Genomic DNA, 27,187 nt, shown 5'->3' on the forward strand with positions numbered 1-27,187 from the left:
TGCAGTCTGGTTCACACCTCGGGGCCGGGGCCCTGGTGCAGTCCGGTTCACACCCTGTCTCTCACCCACCAGCCCACTTTGTGTCCTCCACCCTCGCCCTGTCGCTCACCCACCAGCACAGGCTGTGCCCTCCACCCTCGCCCCGTTCCTCACCCACCAGCCCACGCTGTGCCCTCCACCCTCGCCCTGTCTCTCACCCACCAGCCCACGCTGTGCCCTCCACCCTCGCCCTGTCTCTCACCCACCAGCCCACGCTGTGCCCTCCACCCTCGCCCTGTCTCTCACCCACCAGCCCACGCTGTGCCCTCCACCCTCGCCCTGTCTCTCACCCACCAGCACAGGCTGTGCCCTCCACCCTCGCCCCGTTCCTCACCCACCAGCAGAGGCTGTGCCCCCCACCCTCGCCCTGTCTCTCACCCACCAGTACACGCTGTGCCCTCCACCCTCGCCCACAAGCCCTGAGTGTCAGGCTGGGGCCGCATAGAGACCCCTTTCAAGGACCCCCCAGGGCCCCCCCGCCCGAGCACAGCCCTCCATTCATGTGGAGGGGGCGCCGCATCATGTTTGTGTTTACCCCCCCGGCGGGCACAGGCGGCATCTGTTCCTCATTATCCGCCCCCAGAGGCGGGCCCGCGGCGGGGCGGGGGGAGCGCGGCCCTCCTCACTCACTCCCCGGCAGCCCTCCAGGACGGACCATGGACACCCTGCTCCTCCTCGCGGCCCTCGCCCTCAGCTGGGGCCCCCGGCCCTCAGGGGCCCAGGGGCAGCCACAGCCCAACAACACCAGGTGAGGGGAGGGGGGGGCAACAACAGGGGAGGGGAGGGGGGGGGGCACCAGGTGAGGGCACTGGAGGGGGGGGCAACACCAGCTGAGGGGAGGGCAACTCCAGGTAAGGGCAGCTGGAGGGAGGGGGGGCAGCTCCAGGTGAGGGCAGCTGGAGGGAGGGAGGGGGGTAACACCAGGGGAGGGCAGCTGGAGGGAGGGAGGGGGGTAACACCAGGGGAGGGCAGCTGGAGGGAGGGAGGGGGGTAACACCAGGGGAGGGCAGCTGGAGGGAGGGGAGGGGGCAACACCAGGTGAGGGCAGTTGGAGGGCGGGGGGGCAACACCAGGGGAGGGCATTTGGAGGGATGGAAGGGCAACACCAGGTGAGGGCAGCCGGAGGGAGGGGGGGCAACACCAGGAGAGGGCACCTGGAGGGAGGGGAGGGGGCAGGGCACAGGAGGGGGAGGGCAACACCAGGTGAGGGCAGTCGGACGGAGGGGGGTGCAGGGCACGGGAGGGCCGAGGGGTCGGGTGTGGGGCTCACAGCCTTCATACGTCTGGGGTGAAGGGGTGCGCCGTTAATGTATGCAGGAGTGAGAGATCATTGTGCATGCAGGGCAGGACTGAGATGTTAATGTATGCAGGGCAGGACTGAGACATCATTAATGTATGCAGGAGTGAGATGTTAATGTATGCAGAGCAGGAGTGAGGCATAATTAATGCATTTATGGCAGAAGTGAGACACCATCAATGTATACAGGGCAGGAGTGAGGCATAATTAATGCATTTATGGCAGAAGTGAGACACCATCAATGTATACAGGGCAGGAGTGAGACACCATTAATGTATGCAGGGCTGGAATGAGACACCATGAATGTATGCTGGACAGCAGTGAGGCAGCATTAATGTATGCAGGGCTGGAGTGAGACACCATGAATGTATGCTGGACAGCAGTGAGGCAGCATTAATGCATGCAGGGCAGGAGTAAGATGTTGTTAATGCATGCAGGATAGGGGAGAAACACCATTAATGTATGTAGGGCAGGAGTGAGACACCATTAATGTATGCAGAGTAGGAGTGAAACTACATTAATGAACGCAGTGCAGAAGTGTTACATCATTAATGTATGCAGGGCAGGAGTGAGACACCATCAATGTATGCTGGACAGCAGTGAGACAGCATTAATGCATGCAGGGTAGGAGTGAGACATCATTAATGTATACAGGGCAGAAGTGAGACACCATTAATGTATTCTGGGGGGGTGGAGTGAGACAACATTAATGTATTCTGGGGGGTGGAGTGAGACAACATTAATGTATTCTGGGGGGTGGAGTGAGACAACATTAATGTATACAGGGCAGACGTGAGACACCATCAATGTATACAGGGTAGGAGTGAGACACCATTAATGTATGCAGGGATGGAGTGAGACAACATTGCTGTATACAGGGCAGGAGTAAAACCCCATTAATGTATGCAGGGCAGGAGTGAGACACCATCAATGTATGCTGGACAGCAGTGAGACAGCATTAATGCATGCAGGGCAGGAGTGAGACATCATTAATGTATACAGGGCAGAAGTGAGACACCATTAATGTGTGCGGGGCAGGAGTGAGGCACCATTAATGTATTCTGGGGGGGTGGAGTGAGACAACATTAATGTATTCTGGGGGGTGGAGTGAGACAACATTAATGTATACAGGGCAGACGTGAGACACCATCAATGTATACAGGGTAGGAGTGAGACACCATTAATGTATGCAGGGATGGAGTGAGACAACATTGCTGTATACAGGGCAGGAGTAAAACCCCATTAATGTATGCAGGGCAGGAGTGAGACACCATCAATGTATACAGGGCAGAAGTGAGTCACCATTAATGTATACAGGGCAGGAGTGAGACACCATTAATGTATACAGGGCAGAAGTGAGACATCATTAATAAATGCAGGGCAGGAGTGAGACACCATTAATGTATTCAGAGCAGGAGTGAGACACCATCAATGTATGCAGGGCAGGAGTGAGGCACCATTAATGTATACAGGGCAGAAGTGAAACACCATTAATGTGTGCAGGGATGGAGTGAGACAACAATGATATATTCTGGGGGGGGTGGAGTGAGACAACATTAATGTATGCAGGGCAGAAGTGAGACACCATCAATGTATACAGGGTAGGCGTGAGACACTATTAATGTATACAGGGCAGGAGTAAGACACCATTAATGTATACAGGGCAGGAGTGAGACAACAGTAATGTATGCAGTGTAGGAGTAAAACCCCATTAATGTATGCAGGGCAGGAGTGAGACACCATTAATGTATACAGAGTAGGAGTGAACCCCCATTAATGTATGCAGTGTAGGAGTGAAACCCCATTAATGTATGCAGAGTAGGAGTGAACTCCCATTAAAGTATGCAGAGTAGGAGTGAAACCCCATTAATGTATGCAGTGTAGGAGTGAAACCCCATTAATGTATGCAGAGTAGGAGTGAAACCCCATTAATGTATGCAGTGTAGGAGTGAACCCCCATTTAATGTATGCAGAGTAGGAGTGAAACCCCATTATTGTATGCAGTGTAGGAGTGAACTCCCATTAATGTATGCAGTATAGGAGTGAACCCCCATTTAATGTATGCAGAGTAGGAGTGAACTCCCATTAATGTATGCAGTGTAGGAGTGAACTCCCATTAATGTATACAGAGAAGAACTGAGACACCATAAATGTATGCAGAGTTGGTGTGAGGCACCATTAATGTATGCAGTGTAGGAGTGAAACCCCATTAATGTATGCAGTGTAGGAGTGAAACCCCATTAATGTATGCAGAGTAGGAGTGAAACCCCATTAATGTATGCAGTGTAGGAGTGAAACTCCATTAAAGTATGCAGAGTAGGAGTGAAACCCCATTAATGTATGCAGAGTATGAGTGAAACCCCATTAATGTATACAGAGAAGAACTGAGACACCATAAATGTATGCAGAGTTGGTGTGAGGCACCATTAATGTATGCAGTGTAGGAGTGAAACCCCATTAATGTATGCAGAGTAGGAGTGAAACCCCATTAATGTATGCAGAGTAGGAGTGAAACCCCATTAATGTATGCAGTGTAGGAGTGAAACCCCATTAATGTATGCAGTGTAGGAGTGAAACCCCATTAATGTATGCAGTGTAGGAGTGAAACCCCATTAATGTATGCAGTGTAGGAGTGAAACCCCATAAATGTATGCAGAGTAGGAGTGAAACCCCATTAATGTATGCAGTGTAGGAGTGAAACCCCATTAATGTATGCAGTGTAGGAGTGAAACTCCATTAATGTATGCAGTGTAGGAGTGAAACCCCATTAAAGTATGCAGAGTAGGAGTGAAACCCCATTAATGTATGCAGTGTAGGAGTGAACCCCCATTTAATGTATGCAGAGTAGGAGTGAACCCCATTAATGTATGCAGTGTAGGAGTGAAACCCCATTAAAGTATGCAGTGTAGGAGTGAAACCCCATTAATGTATACAGGGCAGAAGTGAGACACCATTAATGTATACAGAGTAGGAGTGAAACTCCATTAAAGTATGCAGTGTATGAGTGAAACCCCATTAATGTATGCAGAGTAGGAGTGAAACCCCATTAATGTATGCAGAGTAGGAGTGAACCCCATTTAATGTATGCAGTGTAGGAGTGAACCCCATTTAATGTATGCAGAGTAGGAGTGAACCCCATTTAATGTATGCAGTGTAGGAGTGAAACCCCATTAATGTATGCAGAGTATGAGTGAAACCCCATTAATGTATGCAGTGTAGGAGTGAAACCCCATTAATGTATGCAGTGTAGGAGTGAAACCCCATAAATGTATGCAGTGTAGGAGTGAAACTCCATTAATGTATGCAGTGTAGGAGTGAAACCCCATTAAAGTATGCAGTGTAGGAGTGAAACCCCATTAATGTATGCAGTGTAGGAGTGAAACCCCATAAATGTATGCAGTGTAGGAGTGAAACTCCATTAATGTATGCAGTGTAGGAGTGAAACCCCATTAAAGTATGCAGAGTAGGAGTGAAACCCCATTAATGTATGCAGTGTAGGAGTGAACCCCCATTTAATGTATGCAGAGTAGGAGTGAAACCCCATTAATGTATGCAGAGTAGGAGTGAAACCCCATTAATGTATGCAGTGTAGGAGTGAAACCCCATTAATGTATGCAGAGTAGGAGTGAACCCCATTTAATGTATGCAGTGTAGGAGTGAACCCCATTTAATGTATGCAGAGTAGGAGTGAACCCCATTTAATGTATGCAGTGTAGGAGTGAAACCCCATTAATGTATGCAGAGTATGAATGAAACCCCATTAATGTATACAGAGAAGAACTGAGACACCATAAATGTATGCAGAGTTGGTGTGAGGCACCATTAATGTATGCAGTGTAGGAGTGAAACCCCATTAATGTATGCAGTGTAGGAGTGAAACCCCATTAATGTATGCAGTGTAGGAGTGAAACCCCATTAATGTATGCAGAGTAGGAGTGAAACCCCATTAATGTATGCAGTGTAGGAGTGAAACTCCATTAAAGTATGCAGTGTAGAAGTGAACCCCCATTTAATGTATGCAGAGTAGGCGTGAAACCCCATTAATGTATGCAGTGTAGGAGTGAAACCCCATTAATGTATGCCGTGTAGGAGTGAAACCCCATTAAAGTATGCAGTGTAGAAGTGAACCCCCATTTAATGTATGCAGAGTAGGCGTGAAACCCCATTAATGTATGCAGTGTAGGAGTGAAACCCCATTAATGTACGCAGTGTAGGAGTGAAACCCCATTAATGTATGCAGTGTAGGAGTGAAACCCCATTAATGTATGCAGTGTAGGAGTGAAACCCCATTAATGTACGCAGTGTAGGAGTGAAACCCCATTAATGTATGCAGTGTAGGAGTGAAACCCCATAAATGTATGCAGAGTAGGAGTGAAACCCCATTAATGTATGCAGTGTAGGAGTGAAACCCCATTAATGTATGCAGTGTAGGAGTGAAACCCCATAAATGTATGCAGAGTAGGAGTGAAACCCCATTAATGTATGCAGTGTAGGAGTGAAACCCCATTAATGTATGCAGTGTAGGAGTGAAACCCCATTAATATATGCAGTGTAGGAGTGAAACCCCATTAATGTACGCAGTGTAGGAGTGAAACCCCATTAATGTATGCAGTGTAGGAGTGAAACCCCATTAATGTATGCAGTGTAGGAGTGAAACCCCATAAATGTATGCAGTGTAGGAGTGAAACTCCATTAATGTATGCAGTGTAGGAGTGAAACCCCATTAATGTATGCAGTGTAGAAGTGAACCCCCATTTAATGTATGCAGTGTAGGAGTGAAACCCCATAAATGTATGCAGAGTAGGAGTGAAACCCCATTAATGTATGCAGTGTAGGAGTGAAACCCCATTAATGTATGCAGTGTAGGAGTGAACTCCCATTAATGTATGCAGAGTATGAGTGAAACCCCATTAATGTATGCAGTGTAGGAGTGAAACCCCATTAATGTATGCAGTGTAGGAGTGAACTCCCATTAATGTATGCAGTGTAGGAGTGAACTCCCATTAATGTATGCAGAATATGAGTGAAACCCCATTAATGTATGCAGAGTAGGAGTGAAACCCCATTAATGTATGCAGTGTAGGAGTGAAACCCCATTAATGTATGCAGTGTAGGAGTGAAACCCCATTAATGTATGCAGTGTAGGAGTGAAACCCCATTTAATGTATGCAGTGTAGGAGTGAAACCCCATTAATGTATGCAGTGTAGGAGTGAAACCCCATTTAATGTATGCAGTGTAGGAGTGAAACCCCATTAATGTATGCAGTGTAGGAGTGAACCCCCATTTAATGTATACAGAGTAGGAGTGAAACCCCATTAATGTATGCAGTGTAGGAGTGAAACCCCATTAATGTATGCAGTGTAGGAGTGAAACCCCATTTAATGTATGCAGTGTAGGAGTGAAACCCCATTAATGTATGCAGTGTAGGAGTGAACCCCCATTTAATGTATACAGAGTAGGAGTGAAACTCCATTAATGTATGCAGTGTAGGAGTGAAACCCCATTAATGTATGCGGAGTAGGAGTGAAACCCCATTAATGTATGCAGTGTAGGAGTGAAACCCCATTAATGTATGCGGAGTAGGAGTGAAACCCCATTAATGTATGCAGTGTAGGAGTGAAACCCCATTAATGTATGCAGGGTAGGAGTGAAACCCCATTAATGTATGCAGTGTAGGAGTGAAACCCCATTAATGTATGCAGTGTAGGAGTGAAACCCCATTAATGTATGCAGTGTAGGAGTGAAACCCCATTAATGTATGCGGAGTAGGAGTGAAACCCCATTAATGTATGCAGTGTAGGAGTGAAACCCCATTAATGTATGCAGTGTAGGAGTGAACCCCCATTAATGTATGCAGTGTAGGAGTGAAACCCCATTTACTGTATGCAGTGTAGGAGTGAAACCCCATTAATGTATGCAGTGTAGGAGTGAAACCCAATTTAATGTATGCAGTGTAGGAGTGAAACCCCATTAATGTATGCAGTGTAGGAGTGAACCCCCATTTAATGTATACAGAGTAGGAGTGAAACCCCATTAATGTATGCAGTGTAGGAGTGAAACCCCATTAATGTATGCAGTGTAGGAGTGAAACCCCATTTAATGTATGCAGTGTAGGAGTGAAACCCCATTAATGTATGCAGTGTAGGAGTGAACCCCCATTTAATGTATACAGAGTAGGAGTGAAACTCCATTAATGTATGCAGTGTAGGAGTGAAACCCCATTAATGTATGCGGAGTAGGAGTGAAACCCCATTAATGTATGCAGTGTAGGAGTGAAACCCCATTAATGTATGCGGAGTAGGAGTGAAACCCCATTAATGTATGCAGTGTAGGAGTGAAACCCCATTAATGTATGCAGGGTAGGAGTGAAACCCCATTAATGTATGCAGTGTAGGAGTGAAACCCCATTAATGTATGCAGTGTAGGAGTGAAACCCCATTAATGTATGCAGTGTAGGAGTGAAACCCCATTAATGTATGCGGAGTAGGAGTGAAACCCCATTAATGTATGCAGTGTAGGAGTGAAACCCCATTAATGTATGCAGTGTAGGAGTGAAACCCCATTAATGTATACAGAGTAGGAGTGAAACTCCATTAATGTATGCAGTGTAGGAGTGAACCCCCATTTAATGTATACAGAGTAGGAGTGAAACTCCATTAATGTATGCAGTGTAGGAATGAAACCCAATTAATGTATGCTGTGTAGGAGTGAAACCCCATTAATGTATGCAGAGTAGAACTGAGACACCATAAATGTATGCAGAGTAGGAGTGAGGCACCATTAATGTATACAGGGCAGAAGTGAGACACCATTAATGTATGCAGTGTAGGAGTGAAAACCCCATTAATGTATGCAGTGTAGGAGTGAAACCCCATTAATGTATGCAGTGTAGGAGTGAAACCCCATTAAAGTATGCAGTGTAGGAGTGAACCCCCATTTAATGTATGCAGTGTAGGAGTGAACCTCCATTTAATGTATGCAGAGTAGGAGTGAACCCCCATTAATGTATGCAGTGTAGGAGTGAAACCCCATTAATGTATGCAGAGTAGAACTGAGACACCATACATGTATGCAGGGCAGAAGTGAGACAACATCGATGTATACAGGGCAGGAGTGAGTCACCATTAATGTATACAGGGCAGAAGTGAGAGACCATTAATGTATGCAGGGATGGAGTGAGACAACAATGATTTATTCTGGGGGGGTGGAGTGATACAACATTAATGTATGCAGGGCAGAACTGAGACACCATACATGTATGCAGGGCAGAAGTGAGACACCATCAATGTATACAGGGCAGGAGTGAGACACCATTAATGTATACAGGGCAGGAGTGAGACACCATTAATGTATACAGGGCAGGAGTGAGACACCATTAATGTATACAGGGCAGGAGTGAGACACCATCAATGTATACAGGGCAGGAGTGAGACACCATTAATGTATACAGGGCTGAAGTGAGACAACATTAATGTATGCAGTGTAGGCTTAAAACCCAATTAATGTATGCAGGGCAGGAGTGAGACACCATTAATGTGTGCAGGGCTGGAGAGAAACATCATTAATGTCTGCAGGGCAGAATCGAGACGCCATTAATGTATGCAGAGTAGGAGTGAATCCCCATTTAATGTATGCAGTGTAGGAGTGAAAGCCCATTAATGAATGCAGGGCTGGAGTGAGACAAAATGAATGTATTCAAAGTAGGAGTGAGCCCCATTAATGAACGCAGTGCAGAATTGAGACATCATTAATGTATGCAGGGCAGGAGTGAGACACCATTAATGTATGCATGGCAGAAGTGAGACAACATCAATATATACAGGGCAGGAGTGAGACACCATCAATGTATGCAGGGCAGGAGTGAGACACCATTAATGTATGCATGGCAGAAGTGAGACACCATTAATGTGTACAAGGCAGGAGTGAGACACCATATATGTATGCAGGCATGAAGTGAGACAACATTAATGTATGCAGGGCTGGAGTGAGACAACATTACTGTATGAAAAGTAGGAGTGAAACCCTTATTAATGTATGCATAGTAGGAGTGAATCTCCATTAACGTATGTAGGGCAGAAGTGAGACACTATTAATGTATGCAGGGCAGGAGTGAGACAATATTAGTATATGTAGGGCTGGAGTGAGACATCATTGATGCATGCAGAGCAGGAGTGAGGCGCCATTAATGTATGCAGGGCAGAAGTGAGATACCATTAATGTATGCAGGGCAGGAGCAAGACATAATTAAAGCATGCAGAGCAGGAGTGTGGCGCCATTAATGTATGCAGGGCAGAAGTGAGACACCATTAATGTATTCATGGCAGAACTGAAACACCATTAATGATGTATGCAGGGCAGAAGTGAGACATCATTAAGGTATGCAGGGCAGGACTGAGATGTTGGTAATGTATGCAGGGCAGGGGAGAGACACCATTAATGTATACAGGACAGGAGTGAGACATCAATAATGAGTGTAGGGCAGGAGCGAGGCACCATTAATGCATGCAGAGTAGGAGTGAACCCCCAAATATTTCCAGGGCAGGAGTGATACAACATGAATGTATACAGGGCAGGGTGTATTGGTGGTAACAGCTGTCTCTTCCTGTGGTAAAGGGGTGAATTGGTTTTAACAGCTGTCTCTTTCTGTGGTGAAGAGGCGTCTTCTTTGTCTCGCAGCTGTCACGTGTTTGTTCACCTAGCAGTGGTGAAAAGCACACAATTTACCTGTTCTCCCTTATTCTGAAGTCTGAAACTCAGAATGAGGTGCAATCCCTTAATGCCACATCCAGCAGAAGCGCTATTTAGTGGGTGCACAACTTGCACCGGAAATGCACCCACCATTGAGTGAGTACTGGAGGGGTGGCGGGGGGGGCGGGGGGGGGGGTAATAAACATAATGGCCCTGGACGAGAACAGGCCAAGTTCAGCGCTGCTGCCATCTCTTCCAGAGCCCTTAGCAAGAAAGATTCGAGACCCGTCCCAACAAGGTTCCTTAATCACCGTGGGCCAGATTTACAAGAAAGTGACTTTCCCTGCGCCTCCCTGGGAAACCCTTGCGCCACCATAGAAGCGCTGTACTTACAATACAGCGCACCATGGCGCAAGGATTGACAGATGCATCAGAAATTCTGATGCATTTGTTGGTGCAAAAGTCACGCATCGCAGGAGTCGTGTGGCAAACACGACGCAACCTAGAAGGGGCGCAGTGAAATCTTGTAGATTTCACTGCGTCAGTTCTACGAATCTTTCCTGCGTGGGAACGCTCGTCCTGCAAACATTATACCTGACGCAGGTGTAATGTGACGCAGGGCTTTACAACGTGATGCATCTCCCTAGATGCGTAACTAAATGGGCAGCATTTTTACGCTGCACAGCATCACAAAAGTGACGCAACGATGGAGCAGAAATGACGCAAGAGACTTGAAAATCTGACCCCATATTCGGTCCCCCATCTCCCCAAAAAGGTCCTTCGTGACAGGACACATTGTCCTTTAAAAGATGGGTCAATTCAAATATGGGAAAAAAGTGGCGCACCAGCGACACAAGGGGCTTAAGGCCCCAGAAGGTTCGCTATCAAGCATAGCGCCTCCGTGCAGGGGAGCGCTTCTATGCTTGAACTGGATCCCTTGGTCACACAGGCAGGTCAAACCGAAGTTAAACTAGAAGTCTCCATGTATCAGCCAAAGACAACCATACATTGTTCACGAGTGTGAAAACACGGGCAAACTCTAAGTGACAATGAAGAAAAAGACAACCAGGCTTGAGTCATAAAAATAGGGCAACCTACTTTATGCTGTGATGTCACTAGGGTGGAGTTAGGACCCGCGAGTGTCCAGAGGGGTCACTGGCGGACCTCCATGTTTGTAGTAGAAGAGTGTGCTCGGGGTCAGAGCTTTATGGGGAGAGTTGGGTGAGACACGAGTGATCTGTTGTGGTCGGCTCATGTCACAGTGAACCTGACGCTGCTAGTATACCTGAGATCCTCACGTGGTCGGCTCATATCGCAGTGAACCTGATGCTGCTAGTATACGTGAGATCCTCACGTGGTTGGCTCATGTCGCAGTGAACCTGACGCTGCTAGCATACCTGAGATCCTCACAAGGTCGGCTCATGTCGCAGTGAACCTGATACTGCTAGTGTACCTGAGATCCTCACGTGGTCGCCTCATGTTGCAGTGAACCTGATGCTGCTGGTATACGTGAGAGCCTCACGTGGTCGGCTCATGTCGCAGTGAACCTGACGCTGCTAGTATACCTGAGATCCTCACGTGGTCACCTCATATCGCAGTGAACCTGATGCTGCTGGTATACGTGAGATCCTCACGTGGTCGGCTCATGTCGCAGTGAACCTGATGCTGCTGGTATATGTGTGAGCCTCACGTGGTCGCCTCATGTCGCAACGAACCTGACGCTGCTAGTATACGTGAGATCCTCACGTGGTCGGATCATGTTGCAGTGAACCTGATGCTGCTGGTATACCTGAGATCCTCACGTGGTCGCCTCATGTCGCAGTGAACCTGATGCTGCTGGTATACGTGAGATCCTCACGTGGTCGACTCATGTCGCAGTGAACCTGATGTGCTAGTATACGTGAGATCCCCACGTGATCGGCTCATGTCGCAGTGAACCTGATGCTGCTAGTATACGTGAGATCCTCACGTGGTCGGCTCATGTCGCAGTGAACCTGATGAGGGGTTATCTATAACATCAGCTTACCCCTTCCCAGTAGAGGGGCGAACTATAACATCAGCAGACCCCCTCCCAGTAGAGGGGTGAACTATAACATCAACAGACCCCTTCCGAGTAGAGGAGTGAACTATAACATCAGCAGACCCCTTCCTATTAGAGGGGCTAAAACATCTGCAGACCCCTTCCCTGTAGAGGGGTGAGCTATAACATCATCAGACCCCTTCCCAGTAGAGGGGCTAACTAAAACATTAGCAGACCCCTTCCCAGTAGAGGGCTGAATTATAACATCAGCAGACCCCTTCCCAGTAGAGGAGTGAACTATAACATCAGCAGACCCCTTCTTATTAGAGGGGCTAAAACATCTGCAGACCCCTTCCCAGTAGAGTGGTGAACTATAACATCAGCAGACCCCTTCTTATTAGAGGGGCTAAAACATCTGCAGACCCCTTCCCGGTAGAGGGGTGAATTAAACATCAGCAGACCCCTTCCCAGTAGAGGGGTGAATTAAACATCAGCAGACCCCCTCCCAGTAGAGGGGTGAACTATAACATCAGCAGACTCCCTCCCAGTACAGGGGTGAATTATAACATCAACAGGCCCCTTCCCAGTAGAGAGGCGAACTATAAAATCAGCAGACCCCTTCCCAGTAGAGGGGTAAACTATAACATCAGCAGACCCCCTCCCAGTAGAGGGGTGAACTATAACATCAGCAGAACCCTTCCCAGTAGAGGGGTGAACTATAACATCAGCAGACCCCTTCCCAGTAGAGGAGTGAACTATAACATCAGCAGACCCCCTCCCAGTAGAGGGGTGAACCTTAACATCAGCAGACCCCCTCTCAGTAGAGGGGTGAACTATAACATCAGCAGAACCCTTCCCAGTAGAGAGGTGAACTATAACATCAGCAGAGCCCCTCCCAGTAGAGGGGTGAATTATAACATCAACAGACCCCCTCCCAGTAGAGGTGTGAACTATACCATCAGCAGACCCCCTCCCAGTAGAGGGGCTTAACTATTCCATCAGCAGACCCCCTCCCAGTAGAGGGGCTAACTAAAACATCAGCAGACCCCTTCCCAGTAGAGGGGTGAACTATAACATCAGCAGAACCCTTCCCAGTAGAGAGGTGAACTATAACATCAGCAGACCCCCCTCCCAGTAGAGGGGTGAACTATAACATCAGCAGACCCCTTCCCAGTAGAGGGGTGAACTATAACATCAGCAGACTCCCTCCCAGTAGAGGGGTGAACTATAACATCAGCAGACTCCCTCCCAGTAGAGGGGTGAACTATAACATCAGCAGACTCCCTCCCAGTAGAGGGGTGAACTATACCATCAGCAGACTCCCTCCCAGTAGAGGGGTGAACTATAACATCAGCAGACTCCCTCCCAGTAGAGGGGTGAACTATAACATCAGCAGACTCCCTCCCAGTAGAGGGGTGAACTATAACATCAGCAGACCCCCTCCCAGTAGAGGTGTGAACTATACCATCAGCAGACCCCCTCCCAGTAGAGGCGCTTAACTATACCATCAGCAGGCCCCCTCCCAGTAGAGGGGCTTAACTATACCATCAGCAGACCTCCTCCCAGTAGAGGGGCTAACTAAAACATCAGCAGACCCCTTCCCAGTAGAGGGTTGAACTAAAACATCAGCAGGCCCCTTCCCAGTAGAGGGGTGAACTATAACATCAGCAGAACCCTTCCCAGTAGAGGGGTGAACTATAACATCAGCAGACCCCTTCCCAGTAGAGGAGTGAACTATAACATCAGCAGACCCCCTCCCAGTAGAGGGGTGAACCTTAACATCAGCAGACCCCCTCTCAGTAGAGGGGTGAACTATAACATCAGCAGAACCCTTCCCAGTAGAGAGGTGAACTATAACATCAGCAGAGCCCCTCCCAGTAGAGGGGTGAATTATAACATCAACAGACCCCCTCCCAGTAGAGGTGTGAACTATACCATCAGCAGACCCCCTCCCAGTAGAGGGGCTTAACTATTCCATCAGCAGACCCCCTCCCAGTAGAGGGGCTAACTAAAACATCAGCAGACCCCTTCCCAGTAGAGGGGGGAACTATAACATCAACAGACCCCCTCCCAGTAGAGGGGTGAACTATAACATCAGCAGAACCCTTCCCAGTAGAGAGGTGAACTATAACATCAGCAGACTCCCCTCCCAGTAGAGGGGTGAACTATACCATCAACAGACCCCTTCCCAGTAGAGGGGTGAACTATACCATCAACAGACCCCCTCCCAGTAGAGGGGTGAACTATAACATCAGCAGACTCCCTCCCAGTAGAGGGGTGAACTATAACATCAGCAGACTCCCTCCCAGTAGAGGGGTGAACTATAACATCAGCAGACTCCCTCCCAGTAGAGGGGTGAACTATAACATCAGCAGACTCCCTCCCAGTAGAGGGGTGAACTATAACATCAGCAGACCCCCTCCCAGTAGAGGTGTGAACTATACCATCAGCAGACCCCCTCCCAGTAGAGGCGCTTAACTATACCATCAGCAGGCCCCCTCCCAGTAGAGGGGCTTAACTATACCATCAGCAGACCTCCTCCCAGTAGAGGGGCTAACTAAAACATCAGCAGACCCCTTCCCAGTAGAGGGGTGAACTATAACATCAGCAGACCCCCTCCCTGTAGAGGGGTGAACTATAACATCAACAGGCCCCTTCCCAGTAGAGGGTTGAACTAAAACATCAGCAGGCCCCTTCCCAGTAGAGGGGTGAACTATAACACCAGCAGACCCCTTTCCAGTAGAGGGGTGAACTATAACATCAGCAGGCCCCCTCCCAGTAGAGGGGTGAACTATAACATCCGCAGACCCCTTCCCAGTAGGGGGGTGAACTATAACATCAGCAGACCCCTTCCCAGTAGGGGGGTGAACTATAACGTCAGCAGACCCCTTCCCAGTAGAGGGGTGAACTATAACATCAGCAGACCCCTTCCCAGTAGGGGGGTGAACTATAACATCAGCAGACCCCCTCCCAGTAGAGGGACGGACTATAACATCAGCAGACCCCCTCCCAGTAGAGGGTTGAACTATAACATCAGCAGACCCGTTCTCAGTAGAAGGGGTGAACTATAACATCCACAGACCCCCTCCCAGTAGGGGGGTGAACTATAACATCAGCAGATATCTGCTGTACCGAGGGTGGAGCCGAGACACCAGTAGGCATCTACCCAGCAGACAATAAAGACACTCCTAGCCCCCAGCTCAGTATAGGGTGGTCGAACTGCAACCCCAGCAGTCTAATGCTTAGTTAATGTTGTGCTGACCACAACCAAACTGAGGACTGAAACGAGAGACCTGCAAATATCTGCTCAACAGAGAGTTGAATTGAGACATCAGAAGACCCTAGGTCAGCAGAGGGTTCAACAGACACCCTAGCTGACCCTGGCTACGTGAGGGTTAAACTTAGGGACCAGCAGACCCTAGCTCAGAAGATGGTAAAACAGAGACCTTAGCAGACCCCAGCTAGGTGAGGGTTGAATGTAGACACTAGTAGACCCTAGCTCGGCAGAGGGGCAAACAGAGGGGCAGATTTATGAAGGCCTTGCGCCGCCGGTGCGTCACTTTTTCCCATGTTAAAAATGACGCACCGGCGGCGCAAGGCCTTCATAAATCTGCCCCAGAGTACTTAGGCGAGGGTTAAACCAAAGCCTCCAACTCCCCCCCCCCCCCCCCCCCCTCCCAGCAGACCTTCATCCATCCGAGTCCGGCGCCCCCTCTAGCAGACACTGTGAAGCTGCTGGCTGGCCCAGATGTTGGGCCAATGAGGACCGGGCCACAGGCCTCCCGCAGACACATGTTCAGCATCTGGAATCACTCAGAGGCCTCAGCAGCCACACAGTCCAAGGATGAGCCAGCAGCAGCTCGGATTCCCCAAATACTTCAACTTTTTTCTCTTTAAACATAAAGCAGCTCGTGGCGTCCTTGGGGGTTTGGGGTCTTGGCGGAATTTTTCACTTTAAACGCTGTCGTGGGAGCTTTTGTTATTCTGACCTCCCCCCGCCTGCTCCTTCAGTGGTACAGGCCGAGGCCTCGAGCACAGGGAGGGGGGTCTGAACAGGCACTTAGAGATGTTCCGAATGTTGTGCAAAACTAGAAATCGTGCAAAGGGGGTTATTGATTTAAACAAGCTTCAAGACTATTTTTTCCCCTCAAAGTTCGATGCAAGATTTTATAAAAAGATAATCAAACACATCCCTTTAATAAGCACCAGTTGAAGCATACATGGCAACATTTGAGGACAGGGACGTGGGAGATTTAAAGTAAAGAAATCGGGAGAATGAAAATCCCCCATTGACTTCTATTGTAGAAAATGCAATTTCAGGCGGGAGACAGCTCAAAGAAAGCCATTTTTGGATAGAAAAATCGCTAGTCTCCCGCCTGAATCGGGTCTTTTGGCGTGTATGGTTTAAGAACCATACTTTCATGAACGTTTAAAAAAAGAGGCGACATTGGGTCGACGGTTCTGGGTGATATGAATGGGCCTGAGCTTGGTTTAGATTTGTTCTTTTACAGGCACGTGAATCAAAGGAAAAAACAGTCGCAAACGGGCAGATTCTCTGCCCCTTTGCGACCGGTATTTTAAAATCGCAATTAAAGGAATCTCTAAATTGCGATTCCTTAAATTGCGATTGCATTTAAGAAATCCCATATTGAGATTCCTTACATTCAATACATTATAGTTAAAAAATTAGCCATTTCGCTAATAGGAGTAGCAAATTACCATGAAGTTGAACTTCATGGTAATTTGCAAAAACTTTAAAAAAGACACTTTTGTGCATTTTTCAAAGTGTCATGTTGCGCACACACATGCCCATGTGTGTGTGCAACATATGTGCACAGATCAATTTCAGGGGTGCAACAGGGTGTCCTTTTGACACCCTTTCACCCTTGAAATTGCATGAGCAATTTGCGAGTACCTACTGGTACACGCAAACTGCTGATGCAATCTCCAATTCATTCCTATGGGCCGGTAGGCCCATGGGAATGAATGGGACAGCATTCCTTTATTGCGACTAGCAATTTGCGAGTAGCAATTAAGGAATGCTGGAATCACTATAAACTATTTTTATAGCGATTCCTACATGCATAAATCAATCAATCAATCAGGTCATTTGTAAAGCGCACTACTCACCCGTAGGGTCTCAAGGCGCTGGGAGGGGGGGGGGGTGCCGCTACTGCTCGAACAGCCAGGTCTTGAGCTTCTTCCTGAAGGAGAGGTGGTCTTGGGTCAGGCGCAGATTGGTCGGAAGTGAGTTCCAGGTCTTGGCGGCCAGGTAGGAGAAGGATCTTCCTCCTGTTGTCGCTCTTCGGATGCGGGGGACGGCGGCGAGGGCGTGGTTGGTTGATCTGAGGAGGCGCTTGGGAGTGTAGAAGTTGATCCGGTTGTTGAGGTAGCTCGGGCCTTGGTCGTGTAGGCTTTTGCGATTCCTTAATCGGGATTCCTTAATAATCATGTGCATAATGCATGTGCCAGTTGGTTGTTATAAGAAAATCAGCCAATTGTCCATTTCATGCTAATCGGAAATCACGGGAAAGAACAGGGACAGTTAACTTTGCACAGGACAGGCTGAAAAGCTGCGCCAGCCACGGTCCCGGATGTGCTCCTGGCTGCGTCATGTGACGTGTATAGGTTTACGTGCAGCCAGTTCCTCTCTCACAGCACACAGAGCACAGTTACACATTGGGGAGGCAGCACTGCTGTGCTACACATTTCGTTTCTTTTCTTTTTCTCCAAGTGAAAACCATGTTTCCCCCAGGAGAAGCCTCTTCCCCCACCTACATGCGCACAGTTTGGGGGATGGCTGGTTGCCTCTTCCCATCATGCAACAGGATTTGCTGGAGCCAATCTCCAACCATCTCTAGGGTTTGGAAATGTGGGATGGGCGTTCCTTTGCGCCCACAATCTCACGAGATTCAGTGGGCCTTCTAGAGAGGACCTTTAGGTGGCCGCATATAAAACTGGTGAGGCCTACGAATATGAACACGTGTGTGTGGGGGCGGGGGGGGCAGCCACAAGATCACGAGTTTCAGAAAAACTCACTATTTTATCAAAGTGAATCTCATTTCTTTGTTTTTTAGTCCATTTTGTAATGCCTCTGGATGGCCTTCACCTGTTGGGTTGGGCATAAATAATGCCATTATCAGCAACACACCCCGCCCGCAAATACAGCAATACCAGAATAAAGAACACACAAGACTCATTGGTTGTTGGAAAAAACATTGCTGCAGGTTTATTTTGCATAAGAAATATGCCAACATGGTTGGTCAACTTACGGGTGATGCAAGGGCCTATGCTGCCCTGCCCACCTGAAGAGCCAAATTGCACTGTGGCCTAACTAATCGGTGCTAACCATTTTGGGGGGATTATCCCTTACATCCTGTGGACCACCAGTCCACCCATTTAGTCACGCCCCTTGAGGGGGCGGAGCGTATCCAGGCAACCCCCAGTTGTTCAAGTTTACAACCCCCTGAAGGACTAAGGCGGCGCCGTCGTCCCTCCAGGATCCTGCCGTAAGGACTTCCTGGGGTTGTTTGGCATTTGCATCCTTCTTGTGCTTCTGAAGAGGGTACCCCTATGTACCATTCAGCCTCTGGATAGCTGCGAACCCCCCCCTGCCTCCCCCCAGGCACACACCAGCCTAAGCAATGCCCGTGCGGTGGCTGTGCTCCACTTGAGGGAGGATGGGGTGCTAATGGTTACGGACTCACCGTGAAGCACAACTCCTGGACCCAACGGCGTGAAATCCCGGTGCGCAAAAGGACCGCCAGATGGGCAGGGGAGGTTTATATACCTGCCTCCCCGCCCACTAGCACGCCAGAAATGACGTCATAGGTAGCGCCGGACCCCCAGTGGGTCCAAACACTAGCCTGTTGGGTTGTGCCCTCATGTAGCACTAAGGTGGCCGGCCTCCTATGGGGGCCCCACTGCGTGGGCCGCAGGAAGCCTCATTTTTTTCCACAGGGTGAAAATTAATATTTAGCAAATATATATTTTGATTTTCAAAAAGGCAGAAAACAAAAATCCCCTTCATCACTAAAATACATTTGCAAAAGAATTAAAATGTGATTGATAGGATTTGATAGTTCCCAAATCGCTGTTTTAAACGGCAGAGATAAATAAAGTGTTAACTCTTTCAAGCCCACTGCGCAACTTTTTAAAACACTTACATCTCAAAAAGTACAGACAGCATTTACACCAAACCAATACAAGCATACTTGCGGATTACAGTTCTACTTTCCTGCCAGGTTTAGTGTAAACATGTGCATGTTTTTTTGATGAAAACGCGAAAAAAAGAATCCTGTAGAGGCTACACTGGGGAAACACATTTTTTTTGTCCCACTTTAACTTTTCCCCTGCATGAACCTCCGTGGCATTTAGCATGCTGGATCATGGCTGACTATGCTATGCGCTTGTTCATTTTTGTGCAGAGCCGTAAACAGGGTCAACAGTTAAAGGCAAACCTTTACCCGGTAAATGTGCTTTTTGAGACTTGGTGTAATGCTTTTGAGAAATTAAGGTTAAAAATGTATCGATACATAGATAACTCAGCTAAAATGCAAAAATTCAAACCTTTTGGTTGGCTGAGGGGTTTTTTGGGGAGCAAGTACTGTGATTGGCTGGCTGTAACATGAACAGAAATGTTGGGATTTTGTCCTGTGCCTTGACATTTAAACAAAATACTATATAGGGGGCACTGTAGGGATACTTGGACTCTCTGGAACTTGTGGACGGATCCATGGCTCCAAACAACAACAAAAAAAATCAGCCCAGCGGGACTCCAGAGGAACCAGAGAAAATAACCCACCCCAAAAAAAATGTAGGCCGGGTGTCCTTGGGGGTTTGTTGCCTGTCGGTGGTTGGGTGCAGTGCCTGGCCACAGACCAGGCCCAGCGCTCAACCCCACGCTAAGCACGGCCATAGGCTGTGTTAGGTAGGGGGTTGGCTGCTCGCAGGGTGTTGGGTTTGAGATTAAGCTCTTACTTTACATTAAAAAAACTCACAAAACTCACTGAAAAAAGCAAAGGTTAAAGTGACTTTATAGTTAGGTGAAAATGTCCGTTAAAATGTTGCATTTTAAACTAGAAAAAAGCACTGAAATTTACCAGTTAAAGTTACTGAGCTAAGTATAAGTTGTGCCTGCACCATGCTCTCCTTATGACCTCACAGATTACATCACTCATGACATCAATGATCACAACATTGGTCCTGGTGAGGGCACAACTTCATTACTTCAGGTAACTGCTAAATTTCAGTGTTTAGCTTAACTATAACAACACCTTAACTTTTGTTTCAATGACTATATATATATATATTTCTCCCCGTTTTCTCCTTCTTTGAAGAATACACGCAGGCTGCTTCTGGATGCTTAAAGTGTTTTTATTTAAGGCACAGAATCTAGCTGCCTACCAAAGGCCTCTGTGAAGGCCGAAACGTTATGCTGGCGTGGTGTGCTGAAAAATAAAAAAACTCACCTGCACTCTGGGTCTTCCGTTTTCTTCCTTTGATGGGCTCCGGATGGTGGGTGCGCCGCCGTGAGGAAAACAAGTGCGAAAAAAAAAAAAAATATATATATATATATGCGTGGTTCTTCGTACACCGAGTATTAGCACTCGAGGGAGATCTTTAACCCAAATTCTTTGGGGAAACACACAAACAAGACGCGTTTCGGTGACTGCCTTCTTCAATAAAATAAATATATATCCAACACAACGATGGCAAACAGCAGATTTCCACTGCCGCCATACAGGTACGGACCACTCAATGTTGATATATTCAAAGAGTGCTTTAACAAGGCTTCATTCTTAAATGAAAAGAATTCACAAGTCATCTGCCTTACGTCCATGACGCGTTTCGGCCGCTACATCACGGTCTTGATCATATATATATATATATATGTATGGAGAAGCATGACCCACCCACGCGCCCGGCCTATTGAGGAAATGCTAATGCAGTGAAAAAACAAGCGAGTGTGGAAGGGATTCAGGAATGGGAGAACTTCCTTTCTCGATCGTGCCTGTGCCTAAAAGAACTTCCAATAAGGGTGTAATACACAAGGATTTCGAGAGCGCTATTTTGTGAGACTACAACAAGGCACTATGGGATTTGTATTTTCCATACTAAGTCACGTGAGGTAACAACTTTAAAAGCACGCATGAAAGCATTTTGCAATCTGATTCCCACCTGTGACCAATGCCAATCAGGGCCGAAACGTTAGAAGGGGAGGTATGCTGTGTTACTTGGACGCTGAATAAAGCTTCACTTCAAGTATTGAGCCTCAAGTTTTCTTTATTGGTTCAATTGGATGGGCTTCGTGCCCATTGTGATTGAGGCTGCCTTGAAGGGTCGGGGGCGCCGGAACAGGAGAATGAACTTTGTGCATATATATATATATATATATATATATATATATAACTCTCCCCCTCAGAAGAGACATAGCCGCACACCACAACAAAGGTAATCTTTGATTTTAATCACGCACGGCATCGGCAGTCCTTACATGTTTCGGTCGCACTACGACCTTTCTCAAAGGGGCGCCTTGACATCATTTGTGCTGAGCAGAGAAACTAAACAAGTCAATTGCACATTATTTATCATGTTCGCCTACTGGTGGGCGCCCGGTTGGGTCACTTTAAATGCATGCTGGTACTTGCGGTTCTCTGCCCCTTGCTTTTTCAACCCTCCAGTGGGTGATGTCAAACAGTTTTTAAAATTGCTGTTGCGGTTTCACTTGTTGCGCCTCAGAGTTCCTATTCTCAAGGATACCGAGGACCATACCAAAGTTTGTCTTTGGTGGCTGCCAATTGCCCTTGATCGCCTTCACGCACAACAAAACTGGTTCCTTTCGGGCAATCACGGCGCTCTTGCTGGCGGTGCGCCGCATTGCGGCAGAACCAAGGCGCTATATATTCACCAACTCTCCACCTCAGAAGAGACATAGCCGCACACAACAACCACAATATAATATAATATATATATATATATATTATATATATATATATATTTATATCTAATATATATATATATATATATATTATTTTTTTTAACTTGTTTTTATTAGCATTTCGATATTGCACAATACAGACCATATCATGAGACATATACACAATAGGGTGCGGAAACAACAGTGGAGGTCGAGAATGGAGGAACAGTGGCGTGTGTGTCGGGCCCGTGTGGTCCATGTGCTAGCAGTAGCAAGAAACGTGTAGGGTATAAACCAGGGGAAGAAGTATGTGGGTGCGAAGTGTGCGTAGGAAAGGGGGCGGTATGGGTCTGGTGAGACTGGATGTGACTAGGTGTGTCGCGGAATCGTCGTGCTATCGGAGAGGGGGCCGAAGGACTGGGGTCATGACTGCGTCGGGGGGCCAGGGGTGGCGGAACTGGGCGGGGGAGTTTCCATGTGTGTGTGTGTGTGTTTAAAAGTCTTATTTAAACATTTTAAGGAAACGAGTAGGCTAATGTATTGCATTAAACAATCACTGCTTTACAGTAAAAGGTACCTGGACATATTAATGTGTGTGGCAAGGTGCAGTATTTGCTTTTTATCTGTGTTGCCGCCCGATACAAGGCAACATTCAGCAGCTGTGCAGTGTGTTCAGAAGGAGGAGGGCCTAATGAAAATTGAAGCTGGGGCATGGGACCTATAAAACCCCTACAGACAACAGTGACACGATTGTGGGCGTTTACAAACTCAAGGCAACCCCGCCATCCTCCTCAGTAAACCTCTTAGAAGGGGCTTACTGCTGTGCGATTGTATGCCTTTGTGGCATACAATTACGTAGTAGTAAATCCATTTACGCCTCCTAGGTATCCTTTGGTAGATAGTTGACACTCATAAATGGAGTGGGTTTCATCCATAAAAGTAGCTTCATGCCAGACAATGGCTTTGTGAATGAGGTGCATGAAAGCATCAAAGCAGGTTCTACAAAAACATTGCAGTTAAAATTCTGTTATTAGATGACGTAGTGGTTGCAGATGACGTATTTGGACAGAGACACTCAGGTCCCCTTTGAAGCCTCTGAGTTCCATTGCAGATTTTAGAAATTGAGTTAGCGAGGTCGAAAGCACCAATTGCAGAAACTGCGGGGCATATTACCAAGGGTGGCGATAGGCAATTATCGCCGGTTTAGCGGCCGTTGTCGGCCGCTAAGCGGCGATAATTCTATTTCTCTATTAGCAAGCTGTAGCTAACTGATGTTAGCGACAGCTTTTAGGCGACAGCGAGCGGTTTGGGGCCCGCTTTGCATGTCAGCGATATTTATCGCTAATGATATGCAAAGTGGGCGTACCCAACCTGTTAGCGACTGAAAGCAGTCGCTAACGCCGCTATCGCCTATTAGCAAGGCAGGCGTAGCGATGGAAATATTCCCGCTATCGCCAAAAACCAACGCCTGCTCAGACCAGTTCTTAGCCCTGTTATCCAATGGGAGGTGGATAACATGGCTAAGAGCATTTCGTCGCTAATGCATGAATATCGCTGTATTCTCAGCGATATTCACGCATTTCGCCTGATTTTTATTGCTTTTGAGATAAACCTTGCTAATAGCAAGTTATCTCAGCGATAAAAACCGGTGATGCGCGGCGATAAAAATATTGCCGCTAACCCCACTTAGCGATAAATATCTCTATTTGTTGGTAATATGCCCCTGCATTCTTTTCAACCCATACTATTGTTCTATGGAATCTACGCTATCCAACATTGCTTTACACACCCCTCGTGCCGCTGAATCAGACTTTGTACTACTGGGGACTGTCATCTCCTACCTCAGCGGGCTGGTGCCTCCACAAATGGTCCAGCCAAGTTCTAGTTTTCTGCAGCAAGGTATCTCTTACCTACTGACCACAATCCTCCAAATCTACCCTTCTATTGAGTCCTATTTCACCGCTTCTAACTTTAATATCCATCTCCTACAGAATAACAATGTTGGGATTCTTGCCTCTTGGCCGGCTTCAGTGGTTCGCCTTCCTGTAGTGAACAAGATTGGATGTAGCAAAGAGGTCTAGCCTTTTTCACTTCTTGGCTTTGGCAAAAAAGCTTTTAGCTGACCCAGGTTCAGCAATAAATACATAAATAGCTGAAATCAAAAAATAGTGCAATGACGTGTACGCGTCATCACACTACTGCGGCCCTGCGTGAAACAGTATACCTGTGTTGACAGATATAAGTATGCATATGCATGGCACAGCAGCCATTTTGTTTATTTTTTATTTACCTTTCCAGGATAGCAGACTCCACTTGGAGCAGTAAATTAATTAGAAAAAAAATTAACAAATTAAAACATGCGTGAAAGCACTTTAAAAACAAATGGTGCAACCCAGTAGCAAAGGTCAGCGGCTGGCCCTCTAAAAATTGTGAAATAATTTTATTTTAAAAGACCACAAGGGGGAGGATGGGGGAGGAACAGAGAAGCGGGAGGGAGAGTCAATGGGGGAGAAATCAATGTGGGGAGAAGCAACTAGGAGTGGGTGGGGGTACTTAGAGCAAAGGACGAGGAGAATTGAAAAAGAAAAAGGCTAGGAAGGCCTAAGAGAAGATATATACGAGCTAGGGGGCATAAGAAGCAAAACGGAGAGCGCACTAGGGAGGCGCGGGTATTGGTGAGAGAACTAGCACACAAGCGAGAGAGCAAGAAAACCTATGCACTTCGACGGAGTGCTGCAGTTAAAAGAAAACAACAAATCCTTAGAATGTGAGTAAGTGCAGTCTGTAGCCAAGACCTAAACATATCTGGTTAAGTAACACAATGGAGAGTTTGCCATGGCTGGCATTCAGCTTTAGTACTGGGTGAATTCATTGTCTGTACTTAATGACTGGTGGTTGAACCAGTGGCGCGACCTTCCCAGTTGAATCAAACTAGCTGGCTGGGAGGGACAGACCTGCTGCTGTATGCCTCAATCTGCCCAGTCACTAAGGTGGTTTCTAACTGATTGCGTAAGGGAATTGATGGGCTGTGATCAATGAACAACAAAAAGCACCCCCCTCTGGTGTGAAAAGTGGTCACTTCAGGCTTTAATCTATGGACTGCCATTTGTACATCCATGGTGCTGGATGAGTGGGACCACGGTTACGACAAATATTTCTGAGATTGGATTAACCCCTTCGATGCTCATGACGGAACGGTTCCGTCATGAGCCCGTTGGCTCATTAGAACGTTCAGCACAGCGCAGGAATCTGCGCCGCGCTGATGTGGTTAAGGAGAATGATTTGCCCACGTCATTAAATACCTTCAACTGCGACGCGCACTGGATATGCATAAGTTGGAATGAGCAAATTTCCATGCAAACAGTCCACTGGAAGCTGCTCTGACGCGTAGCCCAATGGGGTAGTGGTAGAACATTTCCCTGGTTTACCATTCGTTGGGCTGTAATGTCCCGGACAAATTTACAGATGTGAGGCTCACTTGGAAGGCAGATGTGGGAAGTTGGAACGGAGTGACAGGCGTAAAGACGGCAGCCAGGGCACTTGCGATCCCTGCCAAACTTTGAACTGTATGATTCAAATATACTGACAGAGGATACTTCACACTGGAACGCCTGTGGAAAATGGGCAAGATGCCATCCTCGAACCATCTTAGGTGCCAGACTCAGGTCAAGACAAACACAAGGAGATTCTTTAGCTCACTTTGCCACCCCAGTTCAGACCCAGCTATGTGCAAATCAGTCTCTACCCTGTGCCTCATGGGAACAGTCCAGTCCAAACTGCCAAGCCAGGTCTTCCCTGGACCAGAAACAAGCATCCTGGGACCGGTTTCGGGGTAACACCCATCATCAGCCAGTCTAGCTTGAATCCAGTAGCAAAGTGAGCAAGGGACCCACGTCTGGGGATACCCTGCCAGCATAGGGCAAACAAAGCAAACACAAGGAGATGATGGACGGAGCGCTGAAACTTTTCAGACACTCACCCCCAGTCACAGATCTGGGTTGAATCCATCATCGTTCTTTAGCCAAGCTAGTTCCTCCCTGGTCCCATGCTCACTTTGCCACTGGATTTAGGTTAGCCTGGCTGATGAGGGGTGTTACCCCAAAACCGGTCCCAGGATGCTTGTTTCAGGTCCAGAGAAGACCTGCCAGGAATAATACTGAACATTTAGTGACGTTTGTGATGCTGAAGCTGTCTTGACGCACCTGCCCATCTACAAAGGCCCAAGATGCTGCAAGTCCGACATGTCACAGACGTGGGCAGAAGCGAGATGTCACCCAGCCCAGAAAGGGACTGTGATGGTGGCCAGTCAAGGATTGACTTCGTTTTAAACCAGTTGCTGGATGACAAATATGTTAAAAATCCAGTGGCAAAGTGAGCAACCAGCTAGAACTTTACTGAGCCAGGATACCAAAATGGAAAATACAGTAGGCCCTTTTCTGTGCTTCAACCAGGCTTTGGGAACTGTTGCAACAGTGAAGCAGTGTGTACACGCTTAGCGCTTAGCAGGGCACTCAGACCACACCGTTTCATAGAAATGGTCCCACGACCAACGCCAAGAGACGTCCTGCAATATTGTGGGCGCCTTATAAGTGTAATAGTTCACTCATTCGAAGGCTTGTCCTTGATGTCTCAGTGGTCCTGCCAGACTTCGCCTCCGCATGGTTCTCTGAGTCGCTCTCCCACCATGCTGCCCAGATCCTAACTGGCTTCCATCCATCAGCCACATCTCCCCTACACCCAAGTCCTTTCGCTGCTTCTCAGCAAGCGACCACACTGATCTCAAGATGTCCTGCTCAACTCAATAAACTCCTTTGTCTCTGCACCTCTAAACTTGAACAATTGTTCCCTTTTTACCAGCCAATCAGATGCTGGAAATCCCACCAACCAGCCAGAGTGCTAGTGATTTGGAGGTAGAGCCCTCAATGTGCAGGGCTCCTCCCTCTGGACTCTCTTCCTCCCCAGAGAGTAGGGCTCCCAAAGAGACAGAGACAGGGGGGCATTGGTTTATGGAGGAGTCTACAGTTTCTACAATATAAATTATTACTAGGTCACCCTGAGCAGGGACAGTATAGTTATAGAGTAAAACACAGACTTAAGACAGAGTTACAGTCACCGCCAATCAGGTTAAGGAAGACTGGTGCAGTGTGATGAATTAGTATTGTAGCTCCTGTGCAGTGTGGTGAATTAGTATTGTAGCTCCTGTGCAGTGTGATGAATTAGTAT

General features: G+C 47.6%; 1 protein-coding gene across 1 annotated transcript in view; it reads left to right on the top strand.

Moving 5' to 3' along the window:
• The first annotated feature begins 673 nt into the window (after nucleotides 1-673).
• The window catches only part of PCOLCE (procollagen C-endopeptidase enhancer), a 234,340-nt gene continuing 207,826 nt past the window's right edge, over nucleotides 674-27,187 (top strand). The window contains exon 1 of the mRNA XM_078671253.1: nucleotides 674-787. Within this exon, the coding sequence (XP_078527379.1) occupies nucleotides 696-787 (92 nt within the window). The 5' untranslated portion in view covers nucleotides 674-695. The remainder of the gene's footprint in view (nucleotides 788-27,187) is intronic.

This window comes from Lissotriton helveticus, chromosome 12 (assembly GCF_964261635.1).
Source record: "Lissotriton helveticus chromosome 12, aLisHel1.1, whole genome shotgun sequence".
NCBI classification, from domain to species: Eukaryota; Metazoa; Chordata; class Amphibia; order Caudata; family Salamandridae; genus Lissotriton; species Lissotriton helveticus.